The sequence below is a fragment of the Trachemys scripta genome, chromosome 11, assembly GCF_013100865.1.
Source record: "Trachemys scripta elegans isolate TJP31775 chromosome 11, CAS_Tse_1.0, whole genome shotgun sequence".
NCBI lineage: Eukaryota > Metazoa > Chordata > Testudines > Emydidae > Trachemys > Trachemys scripta.
In genome coordinates, this window is record NC_048308.1 from 38,164,759 (window position 1) to 38,189,948 (window position 25,190).

The window sequence follows — 25,190 nt, forward strand, 5'->3', positions numbered from 1 at the left end:
GTTTTTTTTTTTTTTTTTTTTCCCCTCCCATCATGACATCTCAGAAAACAGCAGAGTTTTTGAATGTTTTTCTAATTCTCTGAATTTTGAATTGGTTTGATTTCATGATCCCAGTAATCTAGGGTAGACAGTAGATACTAGTAAAGCATCTCCGTGGCTGGTGTTAAAGTGTGGCTTTAAAATGAAAGCATAAAGTACTTTTCAATTTTTAAAAAAATTTATCCTTCAAATTCTTTTGTATAAGTTCGGGAGAAATGTCACATTTTCTTGGACTTGTTGTCAGTATTAGTAAATACAAACCTCCGTCTGAGGCTCACCATGGGTGAGTGATAACTACAAAGGAATTGATGGCCTCTAACAGTGGATCTGATGATTGTTTTCACTCCAGGATTGTGGAGTGAAATCACTTTTTGTAATTCTACTTTCTGTTAAAGATGCTAATGATGACGAGTCATATACCCTTATTTTCAGTGGTGCAGAGGGAAGAAACTTTCATAAGATACCACAGAATGATGCCATAGATCTTTGTATCTTAATGCTCTTATTGCTAAATACACTACTTATGGTAGTACAGTACATCAAATATGGATCAGAAACGGGGGCATGGCAAGGAACCTTCCCCCATGTTGCTATGCTCATTGAAAACTACCGCTTCCAACCTTACTACCCTCCAGAATTGTTTGCAGTGGCGTTGTAGCCACCAGTTTCAGAATATTAGAGAGACAAGGTGGGTAAGGTAATATCTTTTACTGGACCAGCTTCTGTTGGTGAGAAGGACAAGCTCTTGAGCTCCACAGAAGAAGAGCTCTGTGAAGCTCAAAAGCTTGTCCTTTTCCCCAACAGAATTTGGTCCAATAAAATATATTACCTCACCTATCTCGGCTCTCCCTTACTTCCAAAACTGTTAGTTAGTAATGCTGCTGGAGGCAGCATTAACTTGCATGGAGGGAGGGGCAAATTCACCTTGTCATCAACAGGGAACCAGTGACAACCTGGCTTCTGCACAAACCATGCTGCCATTTCTGGGAGAAGCAAGCATGCCCCCTGCCCTCCAACCTATGTGAAATGTTGAGTATGTGCATAGTAGTGCTGTGATCTGCAAGGTTTCCAATAACTTTACATGGGTTAGCACAGCCTATGTGGTGGTGGTATTTTTTTCTTCCTGCCCATCATGCAGACATTACAAGAGGATGTGACTCAACTTCTGAGTCTCTGTTGTCAATGTTCTTGGAGACATAAGTACCTAGTTTGTATGCTTACTGTTGCTAGGGGAGCATGTGGCTTATAGAGAATGGCCTTCTCATTATTTGGCTTTAATAATAATTTTGCAGGAAAAAAATACGGAAGGCATGAAATATTTTGCTTATCTATAGTATCTTTGTTTTCCTTGCAGACATGTGCACATCGCTATGAGAAAAGGCAATATGTAAACACAGTTCAGGAATCTCGTGATATCATTGGAAGGTGCTACCTGCTGAGTCAGGATCTCACTATTAAGGACCCTAAGGATGATGAGTCTGCTATGGATGGTGGAGAATGGAGTTTTTGTGATGGCCGACTGAGGGGCCATGAGAAATTTGGTTCATGTCAGCAAGGTGTAGCTGCTACTTTTACTAGAGACTATCATTATGTTGTATTTGGTGCACCAGGAACTTATAACTGGAAAGGTATGACCCTCTCTTCTCCCATTCTAGATTTTTCAGCATTTACCCCGGTTTTGTAAATGCTAAATTATTAGCTGATGTCACATTAAAGACTTGTAAGGCAGAGCTCCCCAATGTATGGGTGCGCCTTCTTGATCGGGGCACAGAGGAACGTTGGGAGGGTGTGACAGGTACCCGGGGCCAGCCCCCAGGAGGGGTGGGGAGGGAGAGCCACCCAGCCCCGCTCCTGGCCCCGGCCCTGGCTGCCTGCCTGGGGATCCACTTCCAGCCACAGCTGCTGGCCCTGCGCCCATGGTCCCAGCTGTTGGCCTTGACCCTGGCCAAGGCTCCGCTCCCGTCCCCTGCCTCCAGCTATGGCCCCACCTTTGGCCCCCTTACCCCGTCTGCATTCCCCCCCCCCCTCCTGGAGTCGTGGCCCCGCTCCAGGCCTCGGCTCTGGGCGGGCATGAGATAAAAAATTTGGGGACCAGTGTTGTAAGGGGAATTTTAAAAAATTGGAATAGCTAATGGACGGATTAGATAAGTTAACATGCTGTGTAGGAAACCCCTACCTCACTGGTCTTAATTTTCATGCAGGATTTAGTGCTTGTTTCAAAGGGTGGAACTTTCACACTGAGTGTGTATATACATATTTTTAGCATTATTTGGCCAACATCTCATTTTTCTGCATTTGAGCAATTATTCAGACTAATGTCTGCACTAAAACTTTTATCCTAATTGAGATCATTCTTTTGTGTTTGTGACATCAGTCATCTTCTGTAGAAACTGGGGGTACCTTTCAACATTTTTAAAACCTGCAGCCATGAGTCTCAGAGCCAGAGTCTTCAGTCTCAGGGTGGGGGGGCTCGTGCTATCATGCTAAAAACAGCAGTGCAGAAGTGTAGGCCCAAAGCCCAGGGACGTGGGTGAGTTTCGGAGTCCAAGCTCCAGCTCGAGCCACAACGTTTGGACTGGCCCGTCCGCCTATGTCTGTAATCAGTCTCTGAAACTCACTGCTGCAGGTTTTTAAAACTCAGTGTAGATATACCCTAATATATCACACATTCAATATGGCAGGATCATGGGAAGATGATTGCAGACAGAGCAAATATTTAAACATTCAAGGGCAAATCCTTATGTTTTTACTCCAGTAAAACTCCGTTGACTTTAATGGGTGTTCTGCCTGAGTAAAAACTAAAGACTGTGGCAACTGGCACATATCACCTAGCAAATGTTGCAAAACTCACAAATCTATCCATTATTTTTCTATCCTTTGGTTTATGTTGAGAAATTTTCAAATGCCCGGCCTGTTTTGTTTTGTTAAAAGAGATTTCTTTTTGCACATCATTACACCAATAGGTGCAAAATACTTCCCTCCCCCTCCTTTAGAATGCCTGTCTGATCTTTGACTCCTGTTATACAGTGTTCTTTCACACACCTGTGTCTGGCACATGAACCATGCGAAATATTTGAGTTAAGCTCTGGCACAAGGTATACTTTTTGTGAAGACTTAATCTTCCAAATATCTGTTTCTGTCAAGAAAATTTGAACAAGCTGAAAGAGCATATTGAGTTCAGAGATTGCTTTGTTAATTGCAAAGAACTGCTATGACAGTACATCAGTTTTATGAATATGCTTTTCCATATAATGGAAAAACATGTCTGTACTTGGCAAACTGTTAAATATGCCTAACTAAAGAGACGCACCCATTTTGATTAGTGTGAGATGTAGCTCTTTTTCTCTTAAAAAAAGGATGTTACCTAATTTATATTATTGGCTGCATTTAATGATAATTTGATAGTAAAATTACTATCAGTATTTTGAAATCTTGTGGATCTAGAAGCTTTCTCTGTAATGCCTTTGCTGAAAGGGTGAAATGATACGCTGAGTGAAGAGAGTTGATGATCAGTTTATTCAGTGTTTTTTTGACAAATTAAATAATGTATACCATATTTTCCAGATCATTGCATGGCACCATAAAGTTGCTGCATCATGAGACCCATATGTATACAATACCATGAGATTTTAAAACATAACTTCAGGCTGTGTGCTATTCTTCCAATTCAAATATGATCACAAGGACAATGTTGCTAATGTCAATCAGGAACCATATATCTATTATTTTTCTCTCTTGTCATTCATCCATTTTTATTTTACCATTTCATTCCTTCAGGGGTGGTTCGTGCAGAGCAAAAGAATCAAACATTTTATGCTTTGGATATCTTTGATGATGGGCCTTATGAAGTTGGTAGTGAGAGTCGCCGAGCTGAGAATCTAGTTCCTGTTCCAGCTAACAGTTATTTAGGTAGGATTAAGCACAGATTGTAAAACTCTTCAGACTTCTTGAACACTCACTATCCAAATGGTGTGCAATACCATAAAATACAAGCAGAAAGCAATTATTTTATGCTCCTGTAAAATGCAACCCATATTTGGTCATTCACATCCTCCTCTACATTTACGGGCTAGCGTGAAGTATAAAATGATACTCCGTTGAGGTACCTATAAGAGCTACAAATGTAATGAGACATTTAAGAGCTGTGATGGGGACCTGCATATTCTCAGTATGTGGTTATAATCACTCTCTAACAGTAAGTACTGTCTGTGGATTCATACTCCTAGATTACATGGCCACCAGCATGCAGAATTGGGAGCTGTAGTAAAGCCTGAGTTTCTGAGAATAACTGTTAAGTCAGCAGTGTGTGTGTGTGTGTGTGTGTGTGTGTGCTGACAGCATAAACATTGCACCCAACTACCAGTCCCTTAACTCCTAAGGCTTCTTTGTACAGCTAATGGCTGTCTTAAATAACTCAAATACAACATGGCAATTACAGATACGTTTTTAAAAGCTTTAATCGTTAGCATGGATCGACACTGATAAAAATGTAGTGTGATTTTCATGATGGAAAGCAAAAGAAAACTTTCCTGCTTAATGCAAACAATGAAAAAGAAAGGCCAAATGAGAGGTGCTATTACAAACCAGAAAGAATAAAGGCTGAATGGGATCTTTGAAAAACTGAATAGTGTCAAGAGAAAGAAGTGTCTTTCTGCTCCAAATGCTGATTTGTGTGACACTTCTACACCAGTACTCTTTACGTTTGCAATGGGTTTAAGCACGTGCTAGTAAAATGGAGCCAGAATAGCTGGTGATGGGAAGAGAGGGGGATTAATTCTTAGTATCATGTGGGGAGAGAGCATTGCCAAGGAGAGAAGCATTGCCACTTAGAGTGAAGAAATGAAAGTGAGAATGAGACTTGTTACAAGAAGAAATAGAACATCAGTTGCAGTTAAACAGGAATCAGATCAAGAATTTGTAGGTGCTGGGGACCATAAATAGTGATGGTAGAGAGATGAATTCATAGCATTTCTAAAGATCTAAATGAGCCATTTGGATTGAGGCAGGAATGCCGGGGCTAGGGATGTTATGAAGGAGCTTTCATGCTGTTGTGAACAGAATAAGACTGTAATAAGCATGACAATAGTATTTTTGTCTTCCTGTTCATCAGCATTAAATTTTCATAACAAGGCTAATGTTGCATTTATATCCTGGAGGCTTTGTCACTCTAAAAACTCCTTTGCTTGATTTGACACGTCTTTGAAATCAAATTAACTTCCTCTTTCATTGGTAAGTACTGCAGTGCCAGCCTGGCATTAATTGGCAGTTGCTGTGCCCTAGGTTATATGTGATGTGCAGTTATTTTTACTGCCTAACTACCATATTTTTCTTCTTTGATCTCTTCCCCCCCATATATGTTCACAGGTCTTCTGTTTTTGACAAGTGTGTCTGATACTGATCCTGATCAGTTTGTATACAAAACATTGCCTCCCAATGTAAGGGTGGACAAATCCACTGGTGTGATGATGAATAGCTACCTAGGTTTGTTACCTGAGGTGACCGTATATATGGTCTTGGTCATACCTTTTGTGTGTGTGTGTATCCAGACTTTGACATAATCTTTATTTATTTAATTTTCCCCCATTTCAAATTCATTCAAGTAAAAGCATGTAACAGCAGGGATTCAGATGAAGGATAGCTTATAAAGTAAGGGGCTTTGGAGAGGACTTGATCTGTAATGTAGCTCTCAAAATATACTGTAGCCTTCTTTCCAAGCTTATCTGAAACTCTGTCTTATTTTTGTAATTGAGAATCGGAACGGCAGTGGTGAAGGATACCAAGAAAAGGAGACTGGGGGCTTGATATTCCTTTCTAGCCTAGATTTTTCCTCACAGTTTGTATGACTTTTGATATTTAGATTTATAGCACAAATTCATGCATTATTCTAATATATGTATGCAGTAATTCTGTTAAAATATGTAAAATAATAATTCAATGTATTAACTTTCGAATTTAAACTGAATATTTAGGACTGCATGCTTTTTAAAATTTCCTTTATAGACATAATTAGCAAGTTACTGCTGACTTCACCACTACTGTATACAGCAGATTCTCAAATACTGTCTAACATTAACATAAAATATCGTGCTTGTACAATGTTTTGCATGTTTATAACAGAAAATAACATTTCTATGAAATTCATAATTGTTCATTCTGTTAGAGGCTAAGTACTTAAGCTCTATTAAAGTGGTTAGATTTCTTAAATTGGTTTTAAGTTATACATCTTTTTAAAAATATCCACCATAACCATGTGTAGCGTCTTAAAATGTACAGATGGTTGGTGTGTTTGAGTGCATTTACACGCACATTATAGACACATACAAAAACACATCCATAGAGTATCAGATTTGTTTGACCAACCATCTGTATATTTTACAGACGCTACACATGGTTATGGTGGAGATATAGAGACATGTCTGTAATATTAAAAACTTTCACTTAGGGTCTTTTCTTTCTACAGACATTACATGGATATATGCTTCATATCATTCTATATTCACACTTGTGTACTATTTCATTTATAAGGTGTTTATTGTTATAGCTGATTTAAAAGTAAATGAAATTGGTAGCATGTAGTGGATATACAGTATTTGCTAAACTTGATTTCAGTAGTGCTACCAGGCACCACTTTAATATAGTGCATATATATTATTTTCAGCTCTAACAATAAAAAAACTCTAGCTATTGGTTTTTGTTTTCTTTTGTTCTAGGTTTCTCTTTGGACACTGGTAAAGGTATCGTTTCCCAAGAAGAGACAACTTTTGTATCAGGTGCACCAAGAGCCAACCACAGTGGAGCTGTAGTTCTGCTGAAAAAAGATACCCAAATTCCGAGAGCACTCTCGCTTGTGCATATATTTGAAGGAGAAGGGCTGGCCTCTTCTTTTGGCTATGATGTTGCAGTTGTGGACCTCAACAATGATGGGTAAGGCTCTTGTTAAGCTCATGCTATTAAATCCTAGTTTTGTATTGCTGCAGTGCATTGTATGTATAGCGTACCTAAAGATGCTTGCAAATGGAGGAAAATGTGGAGGAATGGAGTTGTGTGCCCTTCCCCCTGACTTTAGGATGTATAGGGAAGGCTTTCCAGTTTGCTTGTTTTTTCTGCTTGATTTTCACATTAGCAATATAGGGCATACTAAGTCTGGCTTCCTTTTCAGAGAAGTACACTGGCTGCTGTCTCCGAATTTATTTGAAGGGATGTGACTATTGAATAGTTTAGACTTCTTTTCTACTCATTGTTAGAGCAATCCAGCTAGATGAAAAGTTGACTGAAACTTAAATAGGTAATATGTAAAAGAAACCAAGCAGAAAAAAAATCATTCAAGCAAAAATCCTTTTAGGTCTTCTTTATACAGCACAGAAAAGAGGGGGAAAGCCACAAACTCAATTTGTTTCTTTAATAAAAATTGCCAGGTTAATTTTTCACTATTGAACCAATTTAACGTGCTTCCTAGTGACCTTTGCTCAGCAGCTGCCTCTTTGTTTGACCAACTTACTTACATTATATTCAGCCTGTAGTTTTTAACTTGCCAGGAATTTTCACTTATTTCTCAGAATTCTTTTAAAATTTCTGTACTTTGTTTCATTTAAAGTTGGCAAGATATTGTTGTTGGAGCCCCACAGTATTTTGACCGAGACGGAGAAATTGGGGGTGCTGTGTACATCTACATTAACCAACAAGGCAAATGGGAAGGGGTAAAGCCAATTCGCCTCAATGGAACCACTGATTCTATGTTTGGTATTGCAGTTGAAAATATTGGTGATATTAATCAAGATGGATTCCCAGGTGAGAAAATTGACCTTCGAAGATGAATGTCCATATATTTTTTTTCCCCTAAAACTAGATTCAGAGCATCTTACTTTATCATGACTGTAACCATTCATTGGGATAACATTTAGCTAAATCTCCTAATTCCTTTTCAACAGATATTGCAGTGGGGGCACCATATGATGATTTTGGTAAGGTGTTCATATATCATGGATCCAAGAATGGAATAAATACAAAGCCAGCACAGGTAATTAAACACCCGTTACCACCTGTGCTCAGCCTTGCAGAGCATTATAAGCATCAGAAGTTTTGTTCCACAAAAGAATATAATACTGGGCAACCTCCACAATAGGCATTGCTCTGTGCACTTTCTGCAGGCCCAGATCCTCGGCTATAGCAAAGCTCAAGAAGGTGTCTGCGCAAAAGTGGCTTTTAGCTCCTTTTTCTGCTTCCCCCAATCCTGGACTGGCTGTGTGTTAAAGGAGCCTGAGGATTCCCAGGAAGCCATTGTGGCACACAACAGTCAGCAGGGCACAGGGAAGCCCAGCCTTATCCTCTTTGCTGGCAGCAGGGAGGGGTGATGGTAGAGGATATAGCATGGTGCTTAGATACCACAGTGATGGGAAGCTGCATAAAACCCTGAGATGGACATCTAAGCTACCCAATGATCCTACTACACTGGTACGATCTTCCAGGCTGGCTACCGTGGCTTTAGGGTTAAGTTGCACTCCACACAGTGGCCATATTGCAATGCACGCTTTGTGCCAATCTGGCCTATAATATTTAAGGGCCAAATTCAGACTTTCTTTGCATCTGCCAGACCTAAGGTCTGGAACGGGAGCAAGTGCCACCTGAAAGGAGTACTTTTTCAGAGGCATGGTATTTTGGAAAAGTGCAAGTCATCTGCTGCTTTTCCATAACTGAGAACACAGGTTCAAAAAGGAAGAGTGCAAGTGAGCATATTCTATTCACCAGCCAGTTATATTTTTCTCATGCTGGATTCCCCAAATGGTGGAAACCCAATGCACAAACAGAACAGAGGAAAGGAACATGTGGATTTGTATGCCCCACTTCTCCAGATTTCCTAGATTTTTGGAGTATAAAGCAATGATAATTACTTAAATGTCTTATTCCCAACAATCTGTTTGTTTTTAGATTCTTGATGGCAAAAAATCCAGTGTTCAATATTTTGGTTATTCTGTTACTGGAAATATGGATCTTGATAGAAACTCCTATCCTGATATTGCTGTTGGGTCACTTTCAGATTCGGTCTCTGTTTACAGGTGTGTACTGTATATAGTATTTTAACTAAATCTAGATTGGCTTTCTAACGAACTGCTTTGAAGAGATGAATGGTTTGATTCAGGTTTGTAATGCATTTTTTTTCCTCCAGAGGTTGAAAATTGTGCTGGGGAAGAATACACACATATCAGTCTGATCTCTTTTGGGTATGTCTACACTGTACACTTAGCCCAGGCTCTGACTCAGAGTTGAGTCCAAACCACCCTTCCATCCACACACAAATCAGTTTGACTTGGATCAGCAAGCACCCCCATTTCCCCCCCCCCCCCCCCAAGATTTGAAAGTATCTTGTCCCCTTATTGGTCCTTTGGGTCAGATGCCAGCCAGGTTACCTGAGCTTCTTAACCCTTTACAGGGAAAAGGATTTTGGAGTCTCTGGCCAGGAGGGATTTTATAGTACTGTACACAGGACAGCTGTTACACCCTTCCCTTTATAGTTATGACAGGGGGTGGGTCAGAGCCCAAGTCCCGCTGGGACTGAGGTCTAAGCTCTGTCATTTTGCAGTGTGGATGCTGCTCAAGCCACACACCTGGGTGAGAGGATGGTATAGAGCAGTATAGACACATTAGCATATTATCGCTTATTAGCATGGCTGTGAGAGCCAGATCCAACAACTAAACACAGGTTTACAAGGTAGTGTGAATGCTCAAGCATGGACTTGGAAACACTGAGTCCACAGGCCTGAGTCTCGCAAACCTGGGCTTAGTGTGCAGTGTAGACATACTCTTCTACAAAAGTGGCTGAAAGATAACCTAACATCCCTGATGTTTAGCTTTTGTTATGAGTTTCTCAAGAAAACGTAGCAATGTTTAAGAGAACTGTAGATTATGAGCTCTTGGAATGATGCATGTAAGGTGGGATAATTATAGTGGCTATTGGGCAAATCCTGCATGCATGCATGCCCATCATGACCAAGTAAGGCCTTAACACTGAGGAATCTGTGCATTTCTGCTGTGTGAGGGGCTCAGGGGCTGAATTCAGAAAGCCCATGTAGGTAGCTCTTAAACCTGTGACATGTGGAGCTCTGCTCCATGGGGCTCCCTTCACATCAGTGTGCAAGGAGATATTGTGTGAGCGACAGGGTCAGTGGATCTGCTATTGCCTACCTATCATCCCTTGATTGGGGCAGGGACCACCTTTTACTCTGTACCATGTTGAGCATAATGTGGGACCCCCATGCTGACTGGGGCCTCTAGGTGCTACTATAATGCAAATAATTATAATCTTCCCCCCAGGCTCTCTTGCAGATGCGGGTGCAGTAGATGTAGGGTGTACTGAAGCCCTCAGGTTACATTAGTGGCCACAGAACAGTTTGGAATCTGACCCCTTGCTGACCTCCTAAGCCTATAGCCTGGTTACTCAGGCTTTGCACTGGGGATAGGATTTGGCTGCAGAAAGATCTAATTTTGCCATTTAACATAATTCCTGTCATCATACGGAACCACTAACACAAGTAGGAAGGGGAAACACTGGTAAGACTTTGAGGTCTGAGTCAAAAGTTTGAGGTCTCAGTCCTTATCTTCAAGGCACTCCTGGCCAAGGCTCAGGATATCTAGAAGATCGCCCCGGGATGAAGATCGTGTTTGACAACTCTGCTCCTCAGGACAGAACTTTCTTGGGGTCGGTCTGAGACTGGAACAAACTCGCAAAGGACCTAAGGACCATCCCATCATTGACTGTGCCTTCTCTAATATAAGCATAGCAGCATGCACATAATTAAAAGTCCCTAAAAATACCAAGAAAAGTACAAAAACAAAACACTCGACTGCATCCACAATTCTCCCCCTTGGCAGAGGATGAGAGCAAAACCCATATGTGATGGACATTAGTCATGTCCTACAATACTTGGTGTCTCTCAATACTATGATGATGAGGGCAATCTAAGTACTTATATAAACAGGAGGTGAGGACACAAATCTGGTGTGGTGTAAAAGGAGTGAGTCAGTGAAAGAATTCCACTGAAATAAGCACAGCTGCATTCAGCTTCTAAATATTCAAAAATGTACCTACTGGTCCTGTTCTGCTACAATTAATGACAAAATTCAGAGTCATTTCAGTGGGAGCAGGGTTAGCCATTCTCTTCATCTGTGTAAACAAGCCTATTTTTAAAAAGAAAAGAAATGCACTCTTCTCATGTTTAAAACATAAAATAAAATAAAGCTGCTAATGCAGCATGATGCCAGCAATCCTACATGCATGAAAGTCAGGAAGTGAAAAATTATGTTTGTCTCAGCAGCCATAATTCAGCCATCCACACTGCACATTAAAGTTGACATATATGTTAATCTAAATGACTTCTGCTACCCACTGTATACACACAGGGTCTGAATTACAATTGCTGTGGGAACCATCACATTGAATTTCCTGACTTCTTGTGCATGTAGAATGACAACCATAACATTGCATTAACACAGAGATTTAAAAAACATTAATTCAAGTCACGACCTTCGTGGGTTTTCAGGGTTGTTCGGCTTCTCTACAAAATGCTGAAGAAGAGCTCTATTTTAAGCTCCAAAGCTTCTCTCTCTCTCTCTCTCTCACCAACAGAAATTGGTCCAATAAAAGATATTACCTCACCCACCTTGTCTCTTCAAAATGCTGTAAGTTTTATTTCTAACCTTTCTGAAACTCAAAACATTTCTTTGAATAGTACTAGGATGTAGGGAATCTTCACAGCAAATCAATGCAAGTATAAGAGTCTGCTGCTTCTGTTAAACTCAGCGTAACATATAATTTATTTTACTAATTGTAACTTCCCCCTCTTTTTTCCCCCCTCTCCTCACACCTGTTCCCCCCTTCCGCGCCCCCCGCCCCCAACAAAAGATCTCGGCCTGTTATAAGCATTAAGAAAACCATCAAGATATCTCCTGACAAAATTGACCTGAACAGAAAGACCTGTTCGGAACCCAGTGGAATCTGGTAGGATATTTATTTTGTTGTAAGCTTTGACATATTGAGGGCTTCATGTTTTCAGTGTAATGGGGATGGGCATGCAGACCCACTGAGCTGAAGGGAGGCATATGCAGTATGATTGATAGATGTGAAACATATTCTGATCTTCTTGTCCAATAACTGGCTTTGCTTCTGAAAAGTAAGACCAGGAGAATGGGTTTCCATTGGTTGCCATCTATGTGCATTTATTCCCTGTCCTGTAACTTTTATAATTTAGAGCCTGTAACTCTTAAAGCTTTATCCAGACTGGAAAACCTATTAATTGTATGGCAGATTCTTAATCAAGATCCCAAAAGGCAAAGGTTAGGTAAATAGGGGATAGGAATAGTCGACTTCTTCAAGATGACGACATGTTGGGCAATAATAAAATTTTATGATACTCTTCCTTAGAAACTTACATTTTAAAAAGTTTTTAATATAACTTCAGTGCAAGAATGAAGTGGTTGGTGGGTCATGTATATGTGTATTGGTCCCATGGTGTCCCATGTGATCTATCACTCTCTGTTTCATTCAACATACATGCATATTTTAGAGAGCCTGGGATGGCTTTTAATCACTGGCACTAAATGGAAGTTTAAAGACCAAAAATAAATAACTTTTCAATTAACATTGACACTTTGTAACAAACTAAAAGTGCAAACTACCAGAAGAAAAAGAACAGATCCTTTCAATCTGAGTAATACTTACTCTTAATGAAATATTGAGGCTGCAGGACCACTGTAGAGGGTAGAAGGCATGGGGTGTACTGGTGGTAACTTGTAAGTTACATCCACAGTGAAGTATCATATGGGTGTTTTATATTAGGAAAGCTGAAACTGAAAATACCTCCCCATGTATAGAAAGTAAATTAGAAACCAATCTAGTTTTATAGTTTTATAGAAAAACAGATCTTGATAAACATAATTTGGTGCCATTATCTCCTCATGCACTGGCTTTTTATAAGGTGCTCTACAAATAGTGACAGTCACAAGAACCAATTATCTACTTTAAATATTTAATAGCTAGAACTTTCCAAGTGGAAGAAGACTTCTGTAGTAAAGACCCATTAGCAGACATTAAATAAATAAAAAATAAAATATGTTTTACATCCTGCTGCGGCACCAGTGTAAATGATTACACTGGATGCAGCCAATAAAGAATCAAGACCATTCATGTTAAATAGTCAGACTAAATATTTCCTACCCAATCACTGGCTCAGGTTTCAGTCTCCTGTAGTGTCATAATCCAATTAGTTCTCCAAGAGATCCTCCAGCAAATACAGGAAAGACAAGATTTTTATTTATTTAAATATGAAAAACAATTTTGCTTTTGTAAAAACTTCTTGAAGCCTTTTTTTATTTTATTTTATTTAAAATATCTGAAAGAGTAAAAGAGAGAAGCACTTTTTCTTCTGGCTTTGTAATTTACCATTCACTGAGAAGCAAAATGCCAGTTCTGTTAATTCGTATAATATGAATCATATTATAAAAGCCAGGACAACGGACAGGTGACTGTATTGTTTAATGAAATATTCAAACTTTCACTCTGTTGGATCATCACTTCTTAACATTAATTTTAAATTCTTGACTCTTTACAGCATGGATGTTGAAGCATGTTTTGAATATATTGCTAACCCCAAGGACTTCAATCCAAAAATAAGTAAGTAGTTATGAATGTTTATCTGCTTGTCATGAGGTTTTTTTATTTGCTTGTTTTTTAAGGCTATTTAATGTTCTGGAAGAGCAAAGCTGTGGTCAATAAAAGTTATCTGCAGAGGCAGGTATGTAAATGATGTAACACACTCACGCTGTGTCTGCCAAATCTAAAATGTCATTCAGCACATGCTGCCAGTACTAGCTGTCACTTGAGAGCTGTAGCCTGAGCTAACAGAAGTGTAGCATTCTGTAGAAATGTAATTAAGTTGTATTACTAAATTGCTTGTGTGAAAGCTAGATTTTGACTGGTTCAAAGCCATGTAGTGTATGCCAACAAACACTCCCAGAAGAACCGTAAAGCCTATTCACACACCAGTGTCACTCCATAAAATATAAAGTTTTAAAATCCTGTTTGATAAGTAGTATTTGCTGTTTGTCGAGGGACTTTTCCTACAAACTTACTACTAAGGGTGTTCCTCACATGAATGGTTCCTTGGAAGCAGCAATTGGGAGTAAGGATTACTTGCGTGTATAAGGATTTGGAGGCCTGTGCAATAAACTTATAAAAGTTTGAGACCAATTTCAGATGTTTTCTATTTTTTCTTAAGTGACCAAGATACTGCTTTTGTTGTACCATGGGAAGGTGTAGGGATTGTGTGTGTGTGTGTGTTTGTTTTTTTTTTTTTTTTTTGGGGGGGGGGGGGGGGATTTTTACACGGGAAGGCTTTAAAAATTATTTTTTCTCCTGACTCCTCATCTCCAGTCTGTGTTTATTGGGGACAAGCAGCCAAATGCCCAAGGAACTGCTTGAGTACAGCACTCTAATGCTGAGTACGGCACAGATCCTGCAAACACATGAGTAACTTTATGCTCATTAGAAGCCCTGTTGACTTCAGTGACTATACATACCTAAGCATAAGTGTTTACAAGATTAGAGCCTGTCATATCTGCTGCTTGGCCAGGCCCTGTAATATTAATTCAGCTCTGTGGGTACAGGGTAGATTAAAACTGAGCAGGGTCTATATCTACCAAAACCTCACCTGGCTAGAAGGGCACTGACCTGCATGGTGGCTTAGATACCACAGTCTCTATATAAATACCTAACAGTGGATGCTGTTGTCTCATCCAGTCAGGTGCTTGTGGGGCACATCAGGGAAAAAAGAGAAAGTTTATGTGGGGCCTTCACAATGTTTTGTGTTCCAGCCTTGCCTCTGCTGGCTATGCAGTGTATTTACCATTTGTATTGTCACAGCAGTGTGCACATGGGGGACAGGAAACTTTTCTTTGGAAAAAAAAAAAAAAAAAAAGGAGGGGGGGCAGCTTATTAATTGTGAAAGCTCCTTTTGGACATGTGCAGGGAAAGGGAAGCTGGCTGTCAAATGGGAAATGGCCAAAACAGGCAGATAATTAAGGTTATGCTTCAAAGATGGCTTTGCAAACAAAGGAGAGTAGTTAATAAGCCCAGTACTGGACAGTGCGTAGTTCTCCTGGCTAATATGACAAGCCCAACTCATAAATTAGCATTCTTAGTGCTATAATATTTCCTAATTGTAGTTCTGTATTTTCCTTTTATTTTTGATCTAGAACTTAACTATACTTTTGAAGCTGAAAATGACAGGAGGCGGTTAGGCCTGCCATCTCGAGTTCAGTTTTCTAAGCATCTGTCTGATCAGTTCATTGGACGTATAATTCTAGGAGGACAGAATAGAAAAGAATGTGTGAGAACCTCTCTTGTGATGCAGGTAAAGTGATGGGAGAGTATTTTATTTTTGATTTATACCCAATAGAAAAACTTCTATCCTGGGCACCAGGTACCTTTTGACATAACTTTAAAGTATGACATACAAGATAAAGCCAGCACCACCTTCTTTCTTCAAATGGGGGGGGGGGGGGGGGGAGGAGAAAAACAATCAGAAGAAACAAAATCAAGCTCAAACTGACCCTGACTCTCTCATGAATGCTATCTCCTACCTCCTCAAAAGCATGAATTAAAACATATGAGCCTTGTAGTGTGCCCTGAAGATCAACAGACTGAGGCTTTCAGAACAAAGGAGAGGGAGTAAATTACAAAACCGAGGACCCTCATGGAAGACCTGTACACAAGAACAATGGCTACTCCTAGGGGAATTCTGCACCAAAAAAATAAAAATTCTGTGCACAATATTTTAAAATTCTGCATATTTTGTCAAAATAACACAATATAATCATGCCAGTTTCAATTATTTTGGTAATTTATTTCAAAATACCTGTCAGCAAGTATGTCTGTAACAATACAGACAAAAAAAAAAAAAAAAAAAAAGATTCAGGAAACTCTTTTTGACAAATAGACTCCTTACTAAGTACATTAATACATAACTTTGAGTAATAATTTAAAGTAGAATATAGAAACATATTTCCTGCACCTCTCAGAAGCCGAGCGAAGGCTTGGGGGAGTCAGAGGTAACAGAGGAGCTGCGGGAAAGAGAAGGAATCTGGGAGTGAAACTGGAGGGTTGTTGTGTGTGGGTGGGAGAAGTATGGAACAAGTTTATTTGGGGAGAAGGGATTGTTACGGAGTTAGGGAGCCTCCCTCATGCAGACCCTGGCTGACCTCTAGCCTCTCCCATTCAGTCAACCACATCTGCCCCCATCCCCTGCTGCCCCTCCTCTCCCTGTCTCCATGTGGCCCTGCAGCTCCCTTCCCATTCAGCCTCTGGCTCAATGCTATCACTCCACTGGCTCCTGAGTCAGCTCCCCAGTCTGTCCCTCCCACTAGCCCTTCTGAACCCCACTCTGTGATTCCCCCAGCAGCCCCATGTGCCCCCTTCTGTCCCTCCCGTGTCTCCTCACCTGACCCTTCCTGTGAGGAATCAACCTTTCAGCCAATGGCTGGCTGCTGTCTCTTCTGGTGCCACAGCCACCCCTGGTAGGTGAAAGGCATAATTGCATTGCCTCTCCAGCAGAATCTATATTCTGCGAAGGGGGGGAAAAAAATCTGCGGAGACCATGAATTCTTTACATATGCAGTGGCACAGAATTCCCCCCAAAACTAAATAGCCTTGGGCATTTAAGGCGGTTCTTAGTGGACGGAAAAAGGATTGTTATGGAGGACATTGTCCGTTATAAAATTATTTTCCTGGAGGACTCTACCATGGGGCCGAGTGTGAGGGGCAGGAAAATGATCTTTGCACTCCATGCCTAGTCTGCGACCAAGCAACAGCCTTGCAAGCCAATTTTTGCTTCACTTTTCCTTCCACAATTGAATGAATCCTTTACAGCTGTGGTTTTCAACCTGTGGACTCCTGGTGAACTGCAGACTATGTCTCAGGGGTCCGTGAAAGGTTGCCATTACAATAGAACAGTGGTTTTCAATCTGCGGTCCATGGATTCCTGGAAGTCTGCATACTAGGTCTATGATTTCCAAAGGGGTCTGCACCTCCATTTGAAATATTTTAGGGGTCTGCAAATGAAAAGGTTAAAAACCACTCCTCATTGGGGGTGGGGGGGGGGAGAGTATGTCCACTGTTTCCTCTTCTAGTGGATGGTTATTAAAGATATGATGCTTACCTCTGTGTTCCCAGATGTTATTCCTAGTGATCATTACCTGTGAGAGAAATCATTCGTGAACCAATGGACCTGGGGTTCAGATGGCCCTTACCAGCATGTCTGTTGTTAATATTCTTTAAGTCAATGAATACATTCAATTTTTTCCCTTGAGAAACATAGTGAAAGAATCTTGCTTGCACTCTAAATAAAACAGAATATATATTGCTTAGTTACCAAATCTAGTGGGATTTTTTACACTGTGTATTAAATAAGCTATTTCAAATGTTTAATAGGAAAATATCAAAGATAAACTACGTCCCATTCCTGTATCGGTTGGCGTTAAAATCAGCGGCTCAGAATCCAATTTACCATCAAAGAGAAGACCAGGAAGATCGCTTCCAGATCTTGTTCCAATTCTAAATTCAAATGAACCAGAAACAGTGAACTCAGAAGTAAGTCTCTTCTTGAATAGATCTTTGGAAGATGATGCAAAGTGGATTGTTAAGCCAACAAAACACAAAGTTTGTATGACAGAAGAGTGGACAGGTTGGGTTATTTGCATAGGTAATTAGTTCCAGTATAGTCTTTAATATTCAACTCCAATTCAGGAATGTGCGTGTGTGTGCATGCATGGCACATGCACTTGTATCAGAAGTCACTGAATTAAAGGCTGTAAAGAACTAAGCTATGACCAAAGAGAAGTAAGGATTATATGGGCTCTCATCACTTGTGGTAGCAGAAACTTAAAACGTGCTCCTGCATCCTCCTAAAACAGAAGTGAAGATGGCACAGCTGGTTAACACACTAACTTTGCACCCCAGAAGACTCAGGTTGAAATTTAGCTTTGGTCACAAGTGAAAATTAATTGAGTTGTCTCATCCTTGTGAATGTGTCTCCCACATCACACAAGCACTATGCAATTAACGTTTGCAGCGTCAGGGTACCCTGGAACGATTGTCCCTGGAACTTGGGGTTTGTCTACACTTCAAGCCAGGGCTGGAGTCCCCAGCTTGAGGAGACGTACCTGTGTTTGCTCAACTCCCATTAAAGTAATGAGCAGGAGAGGCACATATCACTTTGAAATAGTGGGCCTCAAACTGACCCAGATTTTGTATTTCCACATGACATGATGCTTTCACTTAGCAGCAACAAGATAAATTTCCAGCAATGCAATAGTGTCCCCATCTCCTTACAGCTGAAAAGGTGAAGTCAGACTAAGGCCACGTCTGTGCAATGAAGGGTGTATGAAGTGTCTGTGGATCTGAACTAACTGTAGCATATGTCAGCAACTATGTTTTGTTTTCTGAACATAGATTTTAGTATTGTCGTATGTCCTAAAATAAACTACGTTTGGTTTTATATAGGTGCAGTTCTTAAAAGAAGGATGTGGAGAGGACAACATATGCAATAGCAACCTAAAACTTCAATACAGATTCTGTACCAGAGAAGGAAATGAAGGCAGATTTGCTTATTTACCAATGTAAGACTTAATTTATACGTTAGCAAAAATTAATGCGTTTGGGTGGATGTTTGGAAGGGACATGTTTTTTTTGTTTTTTTTCCCCTAATGTTGAGACTTTTTATATTTTGTTTCCACAGTGAGAACAATGTTCCAGTGCTTGTCCTCAAAGATCAGAAGGATATTGCGCTAGAAATAACTGTGACAAATAATCCATCAGATGCAAAAAATCTCCAAAAAGATGGTGAAGATGCCCATGAAGCTAAACTAGTTGCAACTTTTCCAGATAGCTTGACCTACTCTTCTTTCAGAGAGCTGAGGGCTTATCCTGTAAGTATTCCAGAAAACCAGGACAAAGGTACATTACATATATTTAAATACTTAATGTGTTTTGACTTCTGCACATCTTTAATTCAGGAAAAACAATTAACTTGTGGTGCCAATCAAAATGGTTCTGAAGCAGTGTGTGAACTTGGAAATCCTTTCAAGAGAAATTCCAATGTGAGTGGCTTGTTTTTTCTTTTTTTAATTAAAGATGGGCCTAATATATAAAGTTAGATTCTGGACCTAGTCCTGAAGTTTCCCTAAGTTTAAGAGTGTTTATGTCTTTGGGGTTTGATTTGGGGCCTATCCCTGTTTTCAACGTTTCAGAATTCTATGATATATTTTTTTTCATAAAACAAAGTTTGTGCTTACAAAAATATATTCACCTAACATCATACTGTGTGGATTTTTTTCTTGTTTAGGTAACCTTTTATCTGATTTTAAGTACAACTAAAGTTAACGTTGACACAACTGATTTGGATGTTAATCTGAAGTTGGAAACGTAAGGTTTTTTGGTTTTACCTTTTCTCTTGGTGTTTTCCCATATACTTGTAAACATTAAGGAATGGCTTAAATTTGTTTTGTAAAGGCAATTTTACTGTAATGTGAAAACTGTTAAAATTTAAAATAAACACTGCCATTTCCTTTTCATTATAGAACAAGCAATCAAGTTAATTTGGCTCCAATTACTGCTACTGCTAAAGTGGTTATTGAATTGCTTTTGTCACTCACTGGGTAAGTGTTTATAGTTAGCATAACAAATCAATGTGAGAACGAACCCTTTGCTGCAACTCGTACCAAAATATGATCTTTTTTTTTTTTTTTTTTAATTGAACAGAGTTGCTAAGCCTTCCCAGGTGTACTTTGGAGGTAATGTAATCGGTGAGAGTGCTATGGAATCTGAAGATGATGTTGGAAATGTAATAGAATATGAATTCAGAGTGAGTTGATCTAGATTATTAAGAAATCATGATTGATTTTTTTTTCTGACACTTGTGTTAATATAGTATTTTAAAATCTGGCTGATTCGAAGATGGCTGCCCTAGCACCCGAATCACCACCATTAACCACCTCCCTCTTCACTTCCACAACACACAACCTGACTGATCCATCAAGACTGGGGCTTCCTCTAGCCTTGAAAGTTCAGGTTCACACTTCCAAAAAGCATCTTCCATTTGTTTGTGTGCAGTCCCCTGCACCTACAATTTTCCAGCATAAAAGGTAACAAAACTTACATACACAAAACCCATCAATGGTACGCCCAGTCTTAGTGCTCAGAAAGTGTGTGCAGATATTTGTGCACATAAAGCCGAGCATCCACAAACAAGCTGTGTTGTGGCCCTTTTTGAAAATATGGCCGTGAGCTCACTCTCTTGGCCTTCTGCCTTTTAATTACTAAGACAAGATCTCATATCCACGCATCTCAAATGATCTGCAGGTTCCTGAATGCTCCAGTGTTGGCAATGTAAATTTTTGCTCCATGTATTTCCCTCCATCCACACATTCGTGCTCCACACTTGCTCAGTGTAGCCCATTCCTTTTTCTCAAGACTGGCTGCTCTTGCACCAGAACCACCCCCTTGTTCCCCACCTTCCAAAACACATCCTGACTGGCTGTGGTGTGTTTCGAAGCTGGAATCCTGGCCTCCTCTCCTCATACCCCCAGTGGACACATGATGAGGTTGTTAATTTGTGCATTCATGGTCTCTGTTCGAAGGTTGGAGAGAAGGGTTTCTGGGGAAGGGAAAGGAGCATGTCTCAAGTTCAGAAGCATCTAGATCCGTTTTCTTTATCATTCGTGTCCCTGCCTTGGGCTCCTGAAGACTTCCTTCTGCAGTTCTATTTAATTATAGCTGATGCAGTAATTAGAATACTTGTTGTAGTTTCTGTGGCTCAGTGATGACAAAGCTCTAGATATTGCAGCATTGCTCTCTGACTAAAAAAAACCAACAAAAAACAACTACCATACTTCTGGAGCAAGACTGACAGAAGTGTAATTCTGTGGCACTATAAGATGTTCCTTTATAGTTTAATCCTCCTGCTTGTCTATAACTGAGCACATTTTTGCTACTGCTAGTACGTTCTGGCTCCTGTTGCTGTCCTACAGGAGAAAGATCCCACTTACGTTTTCAGTCACTACTGGCCCAGGGAGCAGACATTCCAATTGTTCCTGCACTGGAAAACATTTTAACACTAAATATGGCTGCTATCAGCCAGGCCAGCCACAGTCTTTATATATGCTTTTGCTTACTTTATCACCTTTGTATTCTGTTCAGATCTCATAGACTAAGTCTTGCAACTACTCTAGTTTTATTTTTATCAATAGAACTTTTAAATAAAATCTAGTTTCTCCTGATTTTGTTATACAGAATTGTATGCTAGATCATCCAGAACATCATGCTGTGATAATTTCTATAATTAGGAAGGTTAGCTACCTTTTATTTCCAATCAAAAGTTGTTTGGCAAATCCCAAATGTATGGTATCTTCGGAATTTGTGTTTTCCTGTGATTTTTCTTAATGCCAGAAAAACTCTTCAAGTGTCAGTGCAGATCTGTAACTGTAAATTCCAGTTCATAAGAAGTGTGTGGATTTTATATTCCTAACAGATAACTAACTTGGGTAGACCACTTAAAACATTTGGCACAGCTTCCTTGGACATCCAGTGGCCAAAAGAAATCAACAATGGCAAATGGCTGCTTTATTTGATGAAAGTAGACTCCAAAGAATTGGCGAAAATCCCTTGTGAACCTAAAAATGAAATAAACTTTTTGCGACTTAAGGTATGTTAATGTACTTTCACCTGTTTATAAGCAAGTTCGTGTAACATTAAAGCACAACAGGGAGTGTGTTAGTAGGATACTGGTGCCTGCCTTGGAATGCTTTGCATCTTCAGTGACTCAAAGTGCATCAATATCCTATGCTAATTTACATCCTGCCATAGCTATTGGACTATGGCTCCTTCATTTTACATTTAAAAGCAAAGCCATTTTAAAACCTAACTTGTATTTTAATAAAGCAGTGTCCCCTTCCATGATAGAAAAACAGTTCATGGTGAAGAGATAAGGAAAAACAGGGCAACTATTTATACTTTTTTAAAGCTGGCTTAGATTGCTTGAACCTCTTCTTTTTCCTGTTCCTCATGAGCTCAATTGACCTTTTGCCAGCAGCCAGTTTAATCTCTGTCTCACCTTCTGCTGCAGCCCCTCTGGCAAAATTCATTTTGCTTTCAGAGGAGACTTAGGGTTGGTACCCAAGTTAGATTTGCTAAGAGGGCCACAAAGTGCTGCCTGAAAGAGCTGGGATCCTGAAGGAAGGGAAGTTTTTGAAACTGCTAGACTCTGTTCTCAGCCTGCCCTTCTCTACTCTCCATCATCTTTTCACCCTCTCCAATAGCAAGCTTCAACTGAAGAACTGCCCATCTGCTCCTTAAACTCCAAGTATTGTTGCCAGGCTGTAGGAGAAGCCAGTGAGGAGAGCCAGGATCAGTGTTTTAAAGAGCAACAGCCACTTACCCTCTCAGCTCAGATGCAGTGTTCAATAGCAGTAGAGAAGGGTCTGGGCTTCTTTTAACTTCAAAGTATACAGAGGAGAAAATGGGCAAGGAAGAGTGGGGAATGGATGGTTTGATATCAATGGAACTACTCACATTCTTAGTTTTATAAATGTCCAAAATGGAAAAAAGATTCCCCCCTCCCCTTTTATTCTGTCTGTTATAGTAATTTTCAGACAAAAAGAATCACACAAGTTTATGGGATTTCTTTAACAAGAAAATGTTTTTTTCTTCTATCATTTATTAATAATTTCACTTAACCCAATGCTTGCTTTAAAAGAGCTTTCAACAGAATGGGTGAAGGACAAACTAAGTGTCTGCTTTTACGCTAACATGCTCAAATAATTTTACTGAAATTTGGCATTATTTATCCAAGAACAAATGGTAGACAATAATAAACATCCAACCAGATCCTGTGAGCCCTTTGCACACATTGCTTGCATTGAATTCTGTGATAATCCTGCAATTTCCTCCACGTGGCACTAAGTCCATCTTTTTTTTTTTTTTTTTTTTAAAGTGGATATAAACCACAACTATAAAAGAACTTTTAAAGCTAGGTATATAAATAATCTCTTCACCATCCGAGTAGAATGGGATGCATAATGCATGCTTTGTTTTGTACATGTAATGTACTTCTAAAGTGTGTGCACCAAATTCTGTCCTCATTGATATCCTTGCAATCCCACTCATTTCAAACTGATTACATGTGTAATGGGTATAACCGAGAGCAGAATTTGTCTAAGGGCCAGATTGTGCATGTCTTCCCTTTTTAAAAGCATGTCCTGACTTGCCAAACAAATATTAAATTCACATGCTTCTACTAAACAACGTGAACTCTCTACATGTTTTGTAAAAACTTGCAAGTTTCCCATTGAAACCTAATTAGTAACTTTGGGAGTGTGCACATGCATCAAAATAAGCCACTTTGCCAGGCCTTGCTATATTGGTGAACCAGTGGAGTGTGAAACACTTTTATTGTACATACCCAGTGAACAAATTTAACAGGAGCATATCTGCCTACTTTGGAATATATGCAGTGTTGTTCAGAGAGATAAAGTGGGTGAGGTAGTATCTTTCATTGGACCAACTTTAGAATCGTTTTTTTCACTTAAGAGTGTAGTAGGAATAGCACACTCACTTGTTGGTGTGTTAAAAAATGAAATGGCTTTGAAGCAGAATGCAAGTGAAACACTTTGCCTCACTGCCCTCAATTTTTGTTTAGATCACTTTTTTAAGTTACAGCTTAAATCTTAGTAATTGCTGTGATAGCATTCAGTGCTAGCAGGAATGCATAGACATACTGTCTGTGGCAGCAGCGCTCAGATATGGAATCCTGGTGGTCATGTGGCATACACCTACATTTGCCTTGTGTGACACGCGCACTAGCCCTACTGTCACTGTGTTCTTCTTTCATCTCCATATTTTTATTTGGAGGGCCAGGTTTAGGAAATACCCTTGTGATGCCACCAATTAATGGAGGAATGAACGTTTTGCATTGGGGCGAAATGGCTTCAGATTTGTCTGTATTTATTCCTAGGCCTGCGTCCTGAAACTGAAGCTCTGTTCAAGTCTAAAAAGGAAAACTTGTTTTTACCTGAGCTATGTTTATAGTATATAAATCCTTGAAAACAGGATTATGAGAACTGCAACTGACACTAAACATTCCTAACTTTTGGCCAATATCTCTACCCTTTAGTACTTGAATTGCTTTTTAACACCTCCAAGAAACTAAATATTTAAATGCCCAATATTCAAAGAGTCTTTTGCACATTTCTATTTTGCTTATTAATCAATTTCATATCGTTTATCAATATATAATTCTTTGTTTTAAAGGAGTCCCATAGGTCAAGAAGGAAACGTGAAGTTGCAGAGAAGCAGACTAATAATGGCAAAAAAATGTCTTTATTTTCAGAAAGAAAATATAAGACCCTGGTAAGCATTTCCATATCAAAACAACAATTTCTCTTCCATCTCTTTACCTTCCCTTTACTCCTATGGAACCCTTTTAGGTTTAGCAGAGTGAAGGAAGGCACTTTGTTGTATAGATCAGGGATCGGCAACCTTTGTTGCTGGTTTGTTTACCTGCCACATCTGCAGGTTCGTCCGATCACGGCTTCCATTGGCCACAGTTTGCCGTCCCAGGCCAGTGGGGGGTGTGGGAAGCGACGCGGGCCGAAGGATGTGCTGGTCGCTGCTTCCTACAGCCCCCATTGGCCTGGAGCGGCAAACCCGTGGCCAGTGGGAGCTGCAATCAGACGAACCTGTGGACATGGCCGGTAAACAAACCCGCCCGGCCCACCAGGGTGCTTACACGCTGGCGAGCTGCATGCCAAAGGTTGCCGATCCCCGGTATAGATATTCTGTTTGACTTTTATAACTTTTTAAATATTTTTCTTTTCTAAATCTGGCAAGTATATTGGAATAATTTCCAGACAGCTGTAAAAGAACAATTTAATACATCTTTCTAGATTTAATTAGCAATGTATCTAGGTAAGCATTTAGATTTCAGAAATGGACTTTAAAAGGGAGCAGGATAACTAATAAGAATAAAGTAAAGAAATCGTGCACAGACTGATTCCTACATTTTGACAGATATTTGGTTGACAGTATCTATTCCTATCTTATCATTGAAATT

The 25,190-nt window shown here is 39.8% G+C and overlaps 1 protein-coding gene across 2 annotated transcripts in view; it reads left to right on the plus strand.

The window, feature by feature from the left end:
* The window catches only part of ITGA6 (integrin subunit alpha 6), a 68,545-nt gene that overhangs the window by 33,238 nt on the left and 10,117 nt on the right, over positions 1 to 25,190 (plus strand). For both annotated transcript variants that reach the window (XM_034785182.1, XM_034785183.1), the window contains exons 4-21: positions 1,394 to 1,667; positions 3,817 to 3,948; positions 6,750 to 6,963; positions 7,634 to 7,827; positions 7,968 to 8,056; positions 8,965 to 9,092; positions 11,936 to 12,031; positions 13,641 to 13,702; positions 15,283 to 15,440; positions 17,516 to 17,674; positions 18,587 to 18,702; positions 18,822 to 19,011; positions 19,099 to 19,182; positions 19,428 to 19,507; positions 19,663 to 19,740; positions 19,844 to 19,946; positions 21,612 to 21,785; positions 24,389 to 24,487. In XM_034785182.1, coding sequence (XP_034641073.1) covers positions 1,394 to 1,667; positions 3,817 to 3,948; positions 6,750 to 6,963; positions 7,634 to 7,827; positions 7,968 to 8,056; positions 8,965 to 9,092; positions 11,936 to 12,031; positions 13,641 to 13,702; positions 15,283 to 15,440; positions 17,516 to 17,674; positions 18,587 to 18,702; positions 18,822 to 19,011; positions 19,099 to 19,182; positions 19,428 to 19,507; positions 19,663 to 19,740; positions 19,844 to 19,946; positions 21,612 to 21,785; positions 24,389 to 24,487 — 2,430 coding nt within the window. The remainder of the gene's footprint in view (positions 1 to 1,393; positions 1,668 to 3,816; positions 3,949 to 6,749; positions 6,964 to 7,633; positions 7,828 to 7,967; positions 8,057 to 8,964; positions 9,093 to 11,935; positions 12,032 to 13,640; positions 13,703 to 15,282; positions 15,441 to 17,515; positions 17,675 to 18,586; positions 18,703 to 18,821; positions 19,012 to 19,098; positions 19,183 to 19,427; positions 19,508 to 19,662; positions 19,741 to 19,843; positions 19,947 to 21,611; positions 21,786 to 24,388; positions 24,488 to 25,190) is intronic.